The sequence below is a fragment of the Scardinius erythrophthalmus genome, assembly GCF_964197995.2.
Source record: "Scardinius erythrophthalmus genome assembly, chromosome: 9".
Classification (NCBI taxonomy): Eukaryota; Metazoa; Chordata; class Actinopteri; order Cypriniformes; family Leuciscidae; genus Scardinius; species Scardinius erythrophthalmus.
The window spans coordinates 22,908,241-22,922,522 of record NC_138229.1 but is presented as its reverse complement, the minus strand read 5'-3'; the positions used below and the strand labels follow the sequence as shown (position 1 = coordinate 22,922,522).

General features: G+C 39.2%; 2 protein-coding genes across 3 annotated transcripts; one reads left to right on the top strand and one right to left on the bottom strand.

Annotated features, from left to right (window-relative positions):
• Positions 1-1,268: 1,268 nt before the first annotated feature.
• Positions 1,269-6,303, top strand: klhl40a (kelch-like family member 40a). The gene is made up of 6 exons (XM_081375180.1): positions 1,269-2,566; positions 2,880-3,040; positions 3,829-3,936; positions 4,042-4,227; positions 4,343-4,492; positions 4,608-6,303. Exons 1-6 carry the CDS (start codon positions 1,451-1,453, stop codon positions 4,717-4,719), a joined length of 1,833 nt encoding a protein of 610 aa, XP_081231306.1. The 5' UTR covers positions 1,269-1,450; the 3' UTR covers positions 4,720-6,303.
• zbtb47a (zinc finger and BTB domain containing 47a) lies at positions 6,286-12,039 on the bottom strand. Of its 2 annotated transcripts, none has more exons than XM_081375178.1 (6): positions 11,871-12,039; positions 9,528-10,805; positions 8,676-8,823; positions 8,444-8,559; positions 7,352-7,496; positions 6,286-7,273 (listed from the first exon to the last, which is right to left on the bottom strand). In XM_081375178.1, the coding sequence occupies exons 1-6, from the start codon at positions 11,874-11,876 to the stop codon at positions 6,867-6,869; spliced, it is 2,100 nt and encodes a 699-aa protein (XP_081231304.1). In that variant the 5' UTR covers positions 11,877-12,039; the 3' UTR covers positions 6,286-6,866. The 2 variants fall into 2 exon arrangements, with proteins under 2 accessions (XP_081231304.1, XP_081231305.1); XM_081375179.1 differs by having other exon boundaries at positions 11,874-12,009.
• Between the last annotated feature and the right edge of the window lie 2,243 nt (positions 12,040-14,282).

Below are 14,282 nucleotides of genomic sequence, written 5' to 3'. Positions count from 1 at the left end.
TGTGCGTCGGACGGTTCACGCCTCGCCGTCGTCCATTAATAGCCTACCTGACAATGGACACCTCGTCGGGCATTAACCCTTACATAAAAATGACCAGAAAGTGATTAAACCAAATACAGGTTCAAGGTGAAACGATAAACAAGCTGAGGCCTATACGCTGATTTCACGCAGCCGTTATTTTGAAATCGAAAGCGAGGCTCCGGTGGGAAGAAAACCGGAAGTGTCGCCTAGCTTTAATCACAGGAGAGTCGTGAATGTGATGGCGTATTGTTGTGTTTAATGATGTTGTGTCAATTCTAAAACTGTACATACATTTATTTTATACTTTAGACTATATACAGTGAAATTCATTTATAAATAAAATATTTTTTTTATATAATTCAGAAAGTAAAAAAAGAAGCAGGAATGAACTATATACATATCCTATATTGGATATTAACATCCAATAGTGTAAATCGCGGCAGCAGCTTCAGGTTGGTAGTCCAAAGGCATTGTTGTTTATCTTTACTTCCGGGGTTTTTCCCACCGGAGCCTCACTTTCGATTTCAAAATGGCGGCTGCGTGAAATCAGCGTATTGCTCAAATATTAATCATATTAAGCCGTGGCACTCCTGTAAGTGAAGTTTGAACCTAGCTCTTGTCACTTGCCATTCCTGTTCTCCCCGCTATTTCCACTTCTTTCCATATGAAAAAAGGCAAAACACATCAATAACTTAATAAATTCTGTTGGAACTATGACAGATAAAGAAAGTGCTATTGTGCTCATAAGGACCCAGGTTCAAGTATAACCTGGGACATGTCCTGTTCCCCTCTCTCTCTCTCCATGTTATTTCCTGTCACTTCTCTACTGTTCTGTAAAAAATAATAAAACCAATTATAAATGTTGCAAATTAAAAATTACCATTGCTAGTTTCTCTGAATTGATGCTATAGGATGCAGGAGCCCACGATCGTGAGGAGCTCCACTAGAGGGCTCCACCAGGTGGACATTATCTCTCAAAGCAACAGGCAGGCAAACTTCAGTTTGTCTCCTTTCAAATCTGGTCTGATTTCCATCTTTTGTTTCTCTCTGTAACTCTTCTTTTCAGATTGGCCACATTTCTCAATAACATTACATTTTCACATCTTCCTGTCCTTTTGCACAAGATCTACAACTCAGTAGTGCAGTGAGCAGCAGGTCAGCTGTTGGCATGATCTGTTTGGCGGGGGGAAGGGAGGGACAGGTTGAATTTCAGGCCCTAAGTGTGGTTCATTTGCACACTTCTATATATAGATGGACAGACAGTGGCTGATAACTTGTGACAGCTGAGGAAGGAGGCCACACCAAAGAGGCACATCCTCCGCCATTTCTCTTTTAGAGTAACGGTGTTAATACAGTCAGTTCAGTTCTGCAGTGGGAGAGGACTAGGACACCCCTCCCTCCTACTGAAATCACATCAAACCATAACAAGATGGCCTCCATGTCAGTGGACCCAGTGACAGAGCCGCGGATGTACCAGCAAACGCTCCTACAAGATGGGCTCTGTGATCTCCTAGATGCTAACAAGTTTGTGGACTGTGTTCTGAAGATCAGAGACAAAGAGTTTCCTTGCCATCGGCTAGTGCTAGCCGCTAGCAGCCCTTACTTCAAAGCCATGTTCCTGTCAGACCTAGAAGAGAGCAAAAAGCGGGAGATTGTTCTAAAAGACATCGAACCTGGGATCATGGGAATGATCCTGAGGTACATGTACACCTCGGATATCAACCTTACTGAGCAGAATGTCCAAGACATTTTTATGGCGGCCAACATGTACCAGATTCCGTCAATCTTCAGCGTGTGTGTGTCGTTTCTGCAGCAGAAGCTTGTTCTCAGTAACTGTCTGGCCATCTTTAGACTGGGACTGTTGCTGGACTGTCCACGTTTGGCCATGGAGGCACGGGACTTCATCTGCGACCGGTATCCCCTCATCATTCGGGACCAAGACTTCCATCAGCTGGGTCCCAGTGAGTTGGCGGCTATCATCACATGTGACTCCCTGAATGTTGAACGAGAAGAGGCAGTGTTTGAATCTCTCATGGACTGGGTGGAGTATGACACGAGTGAGAGACTGAAAGACCTGCCAGAACTTCTACACTGCGTACGTTTCCGTCTTATGCCGACGAGTTACTTTAAAGAGAAAGTCGAGGGGCACAAATTGATCAGGATGGATCAGGAGCTCAAGAAGGAGCTCCAGCTTATCAAGGATGCACAGAAAGGACTGCTACATAGGGTCAAAAGGTCATCGCACAGGAAGGAAGGCGCGGCGGAGGATTCTAAAGATGAGGATGAGGAGGGTTTGCTGCCGGGGATCCTAAATGACAACCCACGTTTTGGAATGTTTCAAACAGACCTTATATTGATGATTAGCGATGCAGGAACAGTGGCGTATGACATTGGTGCGAACGAGTGCTATATGGCGTCTTCATCCACCGAGATCCCTAAGAACCACTGCAGTCTTGTCACAAAGGAAAATCAGATCTTTGTCGCTGGAGGTCTGATGTACAATGAGGAGAACAAAGAACAGCCGTTCAGTTCGTACTTTCTTCAGGTAACACACAGGCATGTTTTGGGAATGTTGCTTTATGTGTTTGCCTTACAAATCAATGACTCAAAGCACCACCTTCCAAAAATACATTTGTGAGAATGACCCTCAGGGTCTATTTTGCTTCAGAACAGCTGTTAAAGCTTTGAACCTCATGTGTCATGTTTTTAATAATGCCCGCATGACACATTTTCCTCATGTTTTTCCAATGAAACCTCTAAAGGGATTGTGTTGAAGGAATCAAACAGTTATTAATATGAGAAAGGAACAGTGCTTTTGGATTATTATCTTTCAATCTGAGTTCTTGTTTACCCCACAGTTTGATCCCATGAGCTCTGAATGGCTGGGGATGCCCTCACTACCAAACCCTCGCTGTCTGTTCGGTCTGGCTGAGGCTGAGAACTCCATCTATCTGGTGGGAGGAAAAGAGCTGAAGGAGGGAGCACGTGCACTAGATTCTGTAATGATCTACGACAGACAGTGAGTATCATCAGGAGATCGCAACATGCAGCTGACCTGTTGCCTCACTGACTGATCAGGTATTGCAGTCAGTGTTTGCGCAAAAATGTATATCCCGAAACTGATTTCAGACAGTTTCAGGACAGTCTGAGGCAGCAACAGCCTAATGGTCAATGACAAAACAGAGATATCATTGGTAATAGCGAATTGAATATTTAATTACTACAATATTAATGTCTCGCTAGAAATTAAATCCAAAGTGGAAAAAGTTGGTCAAAATCACACAAACTGACCACCAACCACAACTTTCAGACGCCATCTTTATTTTTAGCTAAATTGTCACGGAATTGAACAAATAGGCTTGTGGCATACAGTACCATAGGCAGCAAAGTATACAAAAATGAAGACATCTCAGTAGAGTGAATGTGACATGATCATATGATTAAGATGTAGTTGCCTTCCAACCTCTGATGCTGCCCATGGATGCTGCATTTTTTAGATTTCAGGAATTACTTCAATACAGTCATTAGGCTGCTTTTACTTACTGTGCCACTTCAAAAAACAAAAATATATTCTGTTTATGTGTAGGCTATACCGCACAACCATGTCTTTCTTCATGTTTATCCTCATTTTATAGCTCATTTTATAGGCCATAAGCCTAATGGTATGAAATTGATAAGTAAAGAGAACACAGGTTTGTTTCCCTCACATATCACTCTGGTAGATCAGGTTGAGCCCTGGTCAATATGATGTTGTTTGATATGGTTGAATTCTGATGTGTTTTCATTAATAATTTCATTATCACACAGGTCATTCAAATGGGGAGAGTCGGACCCTCTTCCGTATGCAGTTTATGGACATGGAATCGTTTCACACAAAGGGCTGGTCTATGTGATAGGTGGCAAAACCGAGAGCAAGTGAGTGAAAAACCTGATTTTATCCTAATTTACAAACACATAGCCTAGTAATGCCAGGTTGTCCTCGGTTTTCACAACCGCATGACTTGAAATGTGATCATTCAGGAAATGCTTGAAGAGAGTCTGTGTCTATGACCCCACTAAGTTTGAATGGAAGGATCTGGCACCCATGAAAACTGCCCGCTCGCTGTTCGGCACCGCTGTACTCAAAAACAAAATCTATGTGGTGACTGGAGTTACTGATAGCGGCCTGACTAGCAGTGTGGAGGTCTACGACATCGCCAGCAACTCGTACGTGCCGCTCCTTTATCACATTATGTGTACATTGCAAGCTTTTAACTTTTAGACTTTAAGCTTTTAGACATTATAACTCGGGTAAGTTGCTCACTTGTGTGTCTCCCGCCAGCTGGTCGGAGTTTGTGGAGTTCCCCCAGGAGAGGAGCTCTCTTAACCTGATCGAACTGGGCGGCTGCTTATATGCTGTGGGGGGTTTTGCTATGATGCCCATAGAGACCACCGAAAAAATGGAGCCCACTGAAATGAACGACATATGGAAGTGAGTATTTAGGTTAAAGAAACTGGTTTAATGAGATTTATTGAGCTGAGAAAGCTTGGTCATATTTGAAACTAAAGTTGAGACATGAGGTTTGAACTTGTGATTTTCCTGACAGGTTTGACGAGGAGGAGAACTGCTGGAATGGGATCCTGAGGGAGATCCGTTATGCTGCAGGAGCCACAGTGCTTGGGGTGCGTTTGAACACCTTGAGACTCACAAAGTTGTGATCTACAGTTGTCATCTATAGACAAAATAATGCCGCCCACATTTTCATAAATGAGCAATACATACAGTACATACCACTGAATCATAATGAACAGCACAGACCTAGCTTGCTTAATGTTAATATAGTTTGTTTGTGGTAGATCTTAAGGTAGCCTATATACTGTGTCTGTAATAGATCAATGTTTTATACCCAAGTTGGAGTTATGAATTTCACTGGGTCAGTGTACAGAAGATCTTAGTATGATGCAAATAGTCTAAAAAGAGATTCTACTGTTTTAAGAAAAGGATGGAGACAAACACAAGACCATCTATTTTTTTTTTTTTTAAATAATTCTGTTAGTCATATTGGGTAATTAAATGTTGAATAATTTGACCTTATTTAAATGTCCATGTACATTGATTTCTGTCATTCTATTATATGTTATTTTAGACAACAAGTTAACATTTTGCAATTATGACCAAGTGCAATGTTCTTATATTTAAAAGAGAGAGAAATAAATGGTAATGACTGAACAATAACCTAATATCCTGTAGACAATGACCAAACTAAATTAAAACACTAACAACAAAACACAGTTGTGTCTGTAGTAAATGTCCAAAGCCAAATGAAAATTAAAAAAAAGTTAAGGTGAAGGATTACAAATGTTATTATTTTATATGTAGCCTATGCCACCCTTTTTTCCTCTTTTTTTTTTTTTCTTTTTGATACTGCTATTGACGTTCATGGTGGATCCCCAAGTTTTTTCCTCATGACTAATAGACAGCTGATGCAAACACAAACACTCTGGAATGAAGAGATCTGAACACCTCTCTGGTTTTGGAACAAAGATCTAAATATTCATAGTTACATCAGCAGAAATTAAAACACTGCAGACATAAGAATAGCCAACTCATGAAAAATACCAAAATTACTGCTGTGTAAAAACATTTAAAGATCTGAGACTATAAGATTCCTGCCTAAAAGTGCAAAATGACCAGTTAAAAACAATAAAAAATATTTTTTTTATTATTCAGAAGACGTTAGAGTCTGTGGATGTATATTAAATAGAGGAGAATAACTGATTTTTTTCCCATTAATAATATAATACAATCTCTAATAATTCACCGGTTAAGGGAGCGCTGTGGTTTTTATGACCTACAATAACAGCTCAAGTTCAGCCCAAAAACATTCAACCAAAAACACAAAACCTCAAGGTTTTTTGAGGTTTTGTAACAAAAAAAAAAGAGCCATAAATTCACTGACTCATAAATGTATCAGCTTTACAAGCTAACAACATACAAATTATAGTTATTATTATTAATGCTTCTGAAAAAAAATGAACATAAATGATAAAACTATCACAAAATGTAAAGACTAAACAAATCCTTATGAAACCCTTCACACCAACAAGCTAGTAAAATAAAGTGCCAGAATCTACTGAATGCACATTTCCACCACCGACATGACCTGCGTTATTTACTCATGAATTCTCCATATACCTCTATGTAAATATAGCAGATCATCAACCCAAATACAAATAGTACTAATGGACAAACTCTGACGTAAAATAAAGCATCTAAGACTAATAAAATGTAAACTGAAAGCTATATGCTTTTGTCTATGTATTATTCTGTAAATATACTGTACATAAAAGCCTATATGTATTACAATTAGTATGATACATCTGGGTAATAGTTTTAGGGCTCGACATTAAAGCCTTTTCATGTGCTTATCCTTCGGACAAGTAAATCTGTCATTTACTTGTCCGTGTAAAAAAGTTGCTTGTCCGGATTTTTTTTGTTTTGTTTTTTTGTGTTGTAAATATAATTTATTCTGAAGCAATATCATCATCAGTGTTCAATCAGCTTTGATATATTTAAATCTGCATATTGTAATATCTGCACCCTTAAAGGAACCAGTTCCGGACAAGCGTTAATGTCGAGCCCTGCAGTTTTAGTATTTTACTTAATACTTTTTGCCTAACTAGGGTTTTTCATAGCACAGATAACTCTGTCAACATTTGAGATGGGAATGGAAGGGATATTAAAATGTTTTTACATCAGACATCAGAGAAAATGACATATGCAAACAAACAAAGGCTAACATGAAATCCCAAGCTCTTTGCTACATACAGTCTACCTCTGCATCACAAAAAAACAAGAGCAGTAGTTACAGATTCCTGGAGTCTGTCCTTCCAACTGAGTAGAGTGGTGTAAGGGAACGCAGCTGAGAATGCGACGGACCCCCGTCCACTGAGTGGAGAACAGATGATGGAAAAGAGACTACGCCATGCAGATGTGGGCTGATATCTCTCAGTGTTTCCATCCCAACCGGCAGTTCTTGGTTTGCGGCAGCTTCCGTTTGACTGGTTACAGCGGAGGAGTCCAGCAGTGGAGGGTTCCTGACCTGGGAACACTTGTCTCGGTGAGCTTTCAGCATGTTGGAGAAGCGGAAACGCTGGCCACACGCATCACAGGGGTAAGGCTTCTCTCCCGTGTGTGTACGCCGGTGCCGCTTCATATTGGGTCGACTCGTGAAGCTCTTCCCACAGATCTCACATATATACGGTTTCTCTCCTAAAAAGAAACAGCAGGCCTCTTAGACTGACTGTATAAAAGATTTCAAAGTGCTGTACATGTGTGAGAGCGTCTCACCTGTGTGCGTCTTCATGTGTTCATCAAAGTACTGTTTCATACTGAAGTCCTTCCCACACCACTGACACATGAACTGCTTGTGTCCGATGTGGATGCTCATGTGAGAGCGCAGCTGGTACTTATACTGAAAACGCTCACTGCAGACCTAAAGGAAAAGGAGTGGACTAATTTAAAACATGGCCAAAAATGAATAATTGATATTATAAAACAGACCGTTCTGGTCCTGGATGCTGATTGGTCAATTCAGATGTGCTAAAATACGCAATGTTACGACAAAAACATGTTCACCTGGTTATAGTTTATTATCACTGTGCAGAAACCATAGAATAACTTTCTTTTATTGTTTACTAGGTATCATTATAGATTAGCCGATTCAAAACATTTTATATTTTATTTTAATTTCATTCTGTTAATGCTGTAAATAATACAGAACAGTGTTTCAGACTGATTCAAATCAGTAACTCTTCTTTTCTAGACCTATTTATTAAAAGCACTGACTCAATTATTGCTGCTAACTAACATACTGTATATAACCCCTGTAAAACATGATTTATGTTGCTGAAGGCACTTCACCACTGCTGAAAATCGGTGCAGGAAACAATAATACAGGGTAGCTTCTAATTATACAAATTATCAACATATTGATTAAAAATATGAACTTTGTCTGATACATTTTCAAATAATAGAGTAAAAATTAATCTTGTGATTTTAAGATTTTATGTTGGAAATGTTCAAATGAAGATTTCGATTAATGTGAAAAACTATATTTTTTACCATGTCCTATTGTTTACACACATCGGGCACTCTATCCAAAGACTTTAGAAGTACTTTTGATTTAGCAAAAAGCCTGGGGTTTCATGTTTTTTTGGGGGGTTTTTTCATACGTCATATTAACTTGTGTTCTAATATTCATTGTAATATCCCTTTCATTTCCATATCAAATATTGACTGTGCTGATAGGCAAATTTATTAAGTAAAATACTAAAACTAGAAAAACACTAGAAAGGAAATTTGCTAAATCTCATAGTGAAAGAATGCCAATAATGAAAATAGTCACAGCTTGTCCTACTTTATTGCTTATTGTTTTCATACCTCACACTGGAAAGGCTTCTCCCCTGAATGCTGGAGAGAGTGGACCTTCAGAGACATGCTTCTTTTAAAGGACTTGCCACATGTCTCACAGGTAAATGGCATCTCTTTTGTGTGGGCTAAAGACATGTAAAACAAGTAAGAAATTAGTCAGACAGTCAAAGCTTACTGTTTAGAGTATGAGAGAGACTGCGAGTAAAGATTTGAAAGTGAAAATGGCACTAACACCACTCACCGACCATGTGTTTGCGTACATGAGCCATTGTGTAGAATTTCTTCTCACAGATCTCACAAGTGTACTTCTTCTCAGCGTAGCCATGGACAATCTTATTGTGCTCATGAAGTGACCAGAGCTTCCTGAAAGCTTTTCCACATGTTAGACACTACAAAAATTAGACAAACAACAGTAAAAAACAATAAAATCATGTCAATTGCATTAGTCACCATGAAATCATAATTGACAATTCTTGTTTTTATGGAATATAGCGTTTAGTGTTTATAAATATATTATTTATTAGTGCACGTTTTTACTTTATGTGTCCTTGTAAACGAGGGCGGGACATCCTGTCACTCAAATGAGATCACAGCAATAGCAAACCACAACCATCCAATGACCACAATGATAAGTTCATAAATATGTACTCTCTGTATTCATGTTGGTTTCATACAAAGAATTATACCTTTTTCAGGATTAGTATAAGACCTTAATCATTATTTTCAAAAATGTTTAAATATATATATATATATATTAGTAAGTTTTAGGAGAGTCCCATCACATAAGTTTTGTTTGGGATGCACCACATGACTGATTTGGCGGACAAAAGTTTTTCAAATTGTAATAAGCAGTTAAACTTTTTTTTATTTTTTAAGAAATTATAATAAAAAGCCAAACTACTTTTTCATTATTTCATTATTTTAATTAGGCATGATATCAGGACAGTTTTAATACCCTAACATTTTTTTTTACTTTATACCCCCCATCAAAATGTTTTTTTTTTATTGTTTTTTTTTTTTTACAAATAATACAGAATATAAAAAATGTATTAATACAGAAATTGCATGCATAGATCCAGACAAAAGAGCCCACCTGTATGCTCTTCTCACAGTCGGTCTGCTGATGCAGCAGTAGCTCACTTTCCAGAAGGAAGCGTTTTCCACACTTGTCACAGATACGCATGCGGTTGTGCGTCACGTTCATGTGTTTCTCCAGGTACCAGCGGTTGTTGAACGTCTTGGGGCACCTCACACAGGTGAAGCTCTGAAACTTCAAGCTATCCTCCTGGTCCAGACGCTCCTCCCCGCTCCCAGCCTGAGCCGTCCCTTGCCTCCCGCGGCTTCTCTTGGAGACCATCGCTAAAGCATCAGCAGAGTCCCGGGTTTGTCGTAGTGGTCTTTCAGATATGAATACAGGTAATGCATGGTCACCTTCCTCCTCACTGGTGCCTTCAAGTCTCACATCATCATCATCATCATCTTCACTTTGTTCACCTTCCTCTTCCTCCTCCTCCAAGGCCACATTGTCTCTTGATTCCTCAACAGTGTCATCGCTCCTCCTTCCTTTTCCAGGAAGCTGTTGTGCTGAGGGTGACTGAGCTGCTGCGTTGCCCTCTAAACCTTTGGACACATTAAGGGTCTGGTTGTTCAAATTCAACTCTACAATTATTTTATCTCCGTTAAATGAACCGAGTTCTTCCGAGTCCTTCAGGTTTCTTGTTTCCTTCCCTTCTACTTTACAAGCGCCTACTTGCACTTGGCGCCCTTCGCCAACTTGAACAGTATATGAGTTCTCCTCACTTTTCCCTCCGTAGATTCTGGCACAGGTGGGGTCCTTCTCTTGCTTGATCTCCATGTGAAAGTTGGAGTTTACCGAGGTGCTGTTGCTCCAGCTCTGAGCCCTTACTTCCTGTTTGGCCTGGTCCACACCGGGACTGATTTCCAGCGAGCCTCTAGTAATGAGTTCACTGCAAGAAGTGGCAATGTTGCTCATCTGGAGCACCGTGGCAGCTTTGAGCACGTCCTGGGCATTGCAGCTGGAGACCAGCAGCTTGGAGGTGTAGATGAAGTTGAGGATTTGCTGCAGGCCTTGAGGCTGGAGGGCCTCCAGAGAGAGCTCCACATGCCGCAGCTCCTTACTCGACGCAAAGAGTGAGTGGAAGAAGGGGCTGTAGGCTGCTAGGACACCCTTGTGGGCCTGGAACTGGAAAGAAGTCTGGTGGTGCAGGAGGACGATGTCCACGTCACACAGATCTGGTTGGAACAGACGCTGCTTGTTCAGCCTGTCCATCAAGAAGGTGCAGTGAAGGGCCTCATCCTCAACGAGGGAGAACTCTGCAGATGGGTGCTCAGCAGTTTTCTCCACTATAAGCTACAACAGAGCATCAGATTTAATCGAGACGCACATCAATTTGACATTTTAAATAGTAGATATTGATTTACATTGCAATCAAACAACAGGCAGGTGTAATTGTCATTTTAAAGGCAGCTGTTACGCATATCATTGTTTTTAAATTATAATTCTTCTAATAATGTAAAACTATTTCTATTTAACACATTATATATATGTGTGTGTGTGTGTGTGTGTGTGTGTGTGTGTGTGTGTAGAGTGTCTTAATATAGGCTAATCAATAATCATCCAATTATCCAGGTAAGCAGTGAAGATATCCAACATATTACATTATGATGATTTTGAAATAAATATGTTTATAGTATCTAAATGATATACAGGCTTTCCAACTGTCATATTATAATCATCCAATTATCCAGGTAAGCAGTGCACATATCCAAAATATTATTATATTATATTAAGATGATTTTTAAAGATATGAAAGAACATGTAAAGCTGCTTTTATATCTAATCAAGATGGTCCCTCACAAGGAGATATTATATATGTTATGTTTAGAGTATCTAAATTATATATAGGCTTTCCAGCTGCCATAATATAAACCAATTATCCACACAGCAAGTAGTGGAATTTGAAATATTATACAAAGATTATTTTTATTTTTTTATGATGTCAAGTTTGATATTTTTCCTTATAATGTATAGCTGATTTTATATTATATATATTTATTTTATTTTAAGATCTGACGTTCTACCAGTTGCTTACTACTTGATATAATATCAATATTATTGCAAACAGTCAACATTGCTAATTTAAGTTGCAGTATTGTTCAAAGTCATGAGCTGGACCGGCTACTTTATTATGCATTAAAATTAGATCAGATGTTTGAAACAATTTTTTTTACATCAGCATCTTATCAAAAAGTCGCAATAAGTTGTCGCGGATCTCCCCAGATGTGGGAACTGCATGACATCAGCACATCTGTATGACAAGCACTTCGTCATTCAGATGTGACTGATGCATGTCAGATTGCACAGGCCTACGAAACCTCAGAGATATGCAGGTAATAAACAGAAAAAGGGTCTTACAACCATGGTGATTCAGTGCTTTCTGCCTCGAAGGAGTACCGTCTCCCCTCCTTAGCATTTCAGTGCATCGTTTTCATGAAAACAGCTGTCATTCATATCCCCACTGTGCTTTTCTGTTTAGAAATCTGTCCTTTTTCGCCATGTCCGCACGCAGAGGGCTCGCACTCTCAGCCAGGGAGTGATGGTGATTGGAGGTCGAAAATCATATGGGTCGTTTTGTCTGGATCTTTAAAGCGACAGGGACGTGATTAAAGGAGGGAACTATACAGTCAGCATCTTTCGACGCAAATTGTAATTACAAATGGAAAGAACGCATTTTTGAACGTCTTCAAACGGTTCCCTTGAGCACCTGGCGCCAGCTGCGCAGTCACAGCAGCAGAGCCCATGGCACCGGGGTCAGCGAGTCCACAGCGGAGTTAACCGGTTCACCGCAGACAGACAGGCAGCGTGGAACAGCTGCAGAGCGCCACTCTGGCCACGAGGTGTCGCTAGAACACCGTTTCTGTGAGATGCCTTGATCGAAATCATCGTTGCACTCACAGCTGTGGTTTCATTAAAAGAATGTTACTTTTCATGTTTTGATTGTTATTATGTTGGCTTGACAAATCACAAACTGGTCTACTTTTTTAAATTCTCCTTCTACTTCTTCGGTTAAGCTGTTAAACAGTGCCACAGCCACCAAACTCGCCTCAGACTCGAGTTGCTATATCTTTTGTAACTGATCCGACGGTTTTCCCATAGACTTACATTGACTGAATGTTCAAATGAAATGAGCCAAGACTGTTCAAACTCCAACTGACAAAAATGTCATTTTAAACTGCCAGAAGCACATTGGACTCAGAGGACCCTTTTCAAAGACTGTGATGACGAATTTAAGCGGTATCGGCATTGTAAATCCTACATGAAGTTTTTTTAGATATATTTTTTTTATGTTAATTTATAACACTATACGTAGTATAATATTACCTTTGCATCAAATTACCAAAAAAACTAAAACTAAAAAATATATATTTTTAGCTATCGCTGCTGTGAGGTTGTTTCTATATCTATATGTAGGGCAGGGAATATGTTATGGTTTGTAATTCAGTGGCTGTGGTCGTAAAGTTGAAATCTGTTTCTCTCTTCTGACTGTCGTTATCAACCTCTCTCTATTTTTTAAATATAAATATATATTTAATGCATTCTCTCATGCACCCAATTACGACTTCTTCTGATTCTTCTGAATCTGAACATATAGTATGTGTGTGAACAAGCCCTAACACTGGCTCTGCTGCTGTAACCCATTAGGCATTAAATTATCAAAAAAGATTAGAATCATTAGACATCAAAAATGTCCTCAACAACATGGTGTAGGAGGAAGGTTGTAAATCTTAGTGATTTTCGCACTTTATGAGTATAAGCTTATAATTCACAAATATCCATAAATCATAGGGACTATACAAACTGATGTCTGTAGGCTATAGGGCATCTAATAATAGCCTCTCAAACAAAGATGTTTATAGTTGTAATAATGAGTTATGAGAATTTAATTATAATATGCCATAGTCTTTAAACAGTCCATTTGTGAAGTAGTTGAGGCTTTTGTTATAAGAGGGGGTTTCATGCTTTCATTAATATTTATATCTACCTAATTAACATGATGTGATTCTAGGCTTGGTTTCCAGCCCTCCCCCCATGGGAGTGCATTCATTTCAATTAAATCCTCAGGAGTCACTGGCTCCTGTTGGCTCATTTGCTCACAATAAAATCAAATAAAACATTTTGTTTATGTATTGGAGATCTCTCTGTAATTTTAAACCAGGCTTGGCCATGCTGAGTTCGGTGTCTGGTGGGACATCAACGAGCTGCCTGGTATTCACACTTTGAAAATGTTATATGTAGAGTTACACAAAGGGATAAGGAGAGAGAGAGAGAGTTACGAGAATAATTTAAGAAGGGATTTGGTAGATAAATAAATGAGAGATGTGTTTCAGACGGGAGGTAAACAAAGATGAGATCTCTCACCTTTCACTGGGTCTGGTTTCTCTCACTCCATCATTCTTGCTCAAGATTTGATTGTCATCTCAGCAGTAATGTCTCTGGCAGGCGTTTACATGATTTTTTATTATTTTTTTTTACTTCAGGAGAAATCTGAAATCCACAATAAATGAAAACAAAGCAGTGCTATTGTGGTTGATTTAATGCCAGAATTAATACAATGTGTTCAGCTTGTTTTGGGACCCTTGTGTATATGAATACCTACCACAGGAAAAAACACAAAAAACATTTGTCATAATTTTTATATGATTAATCAGTCAATCTATATATAATCTATATACACACACACACACACACACACACACACACACACACACACACACACACACACACACACACACACACACTCATGGGCAAAAATAAATAAATAAAATG

What these genes read in the sequence shown, in the direction of transcription:
- klhl40a (XM_081375180.1), top strand. Translation starts at nt 1,451, where the DNA reads ATGGCCTCCATGTCAGTGGACCCAGTGACAGAGCCGCGGATGTACCAG. An exon ending in GGTGGCAAAACCGAGAGCAA is followed by an intron (nt 3,937 to 4,041) that starts GTGAGTGAAAAA and finishes GTGATCATTCAG; the next exon opens with GAAATGCTTGAAGAGAGTCT. An exon ending in GAAATGAACGACATATGGAA is followed by an intron (nt 4,493 to 4,607) that starts GTGAGTATTTAG and finishes TTTTCCTGACAG; the next exon opens with GTTTGACGAGGAGGAGAACT.
- zbtb47a (XM_081375178.1), bottom strand. An exon ending in ACTGTGAGAAGAGCATACAG is followed by an intron (nt 8,824 to 9,527) that starts GTGGGCTCTTTT and finishes TAATTTTTGTAG; the next exon opens with TGTCTAACATGTGGAAAAGC. An exon ending in AGAAGCCTTTCCAGTGTGAG is followed by an intron (nt 7,497 to 8,443) that starts GTATGAAAACAA and finishes CTTTTCCTTTAG; the next exon opens with GTCTGCAGTGAGCGTTTTCA.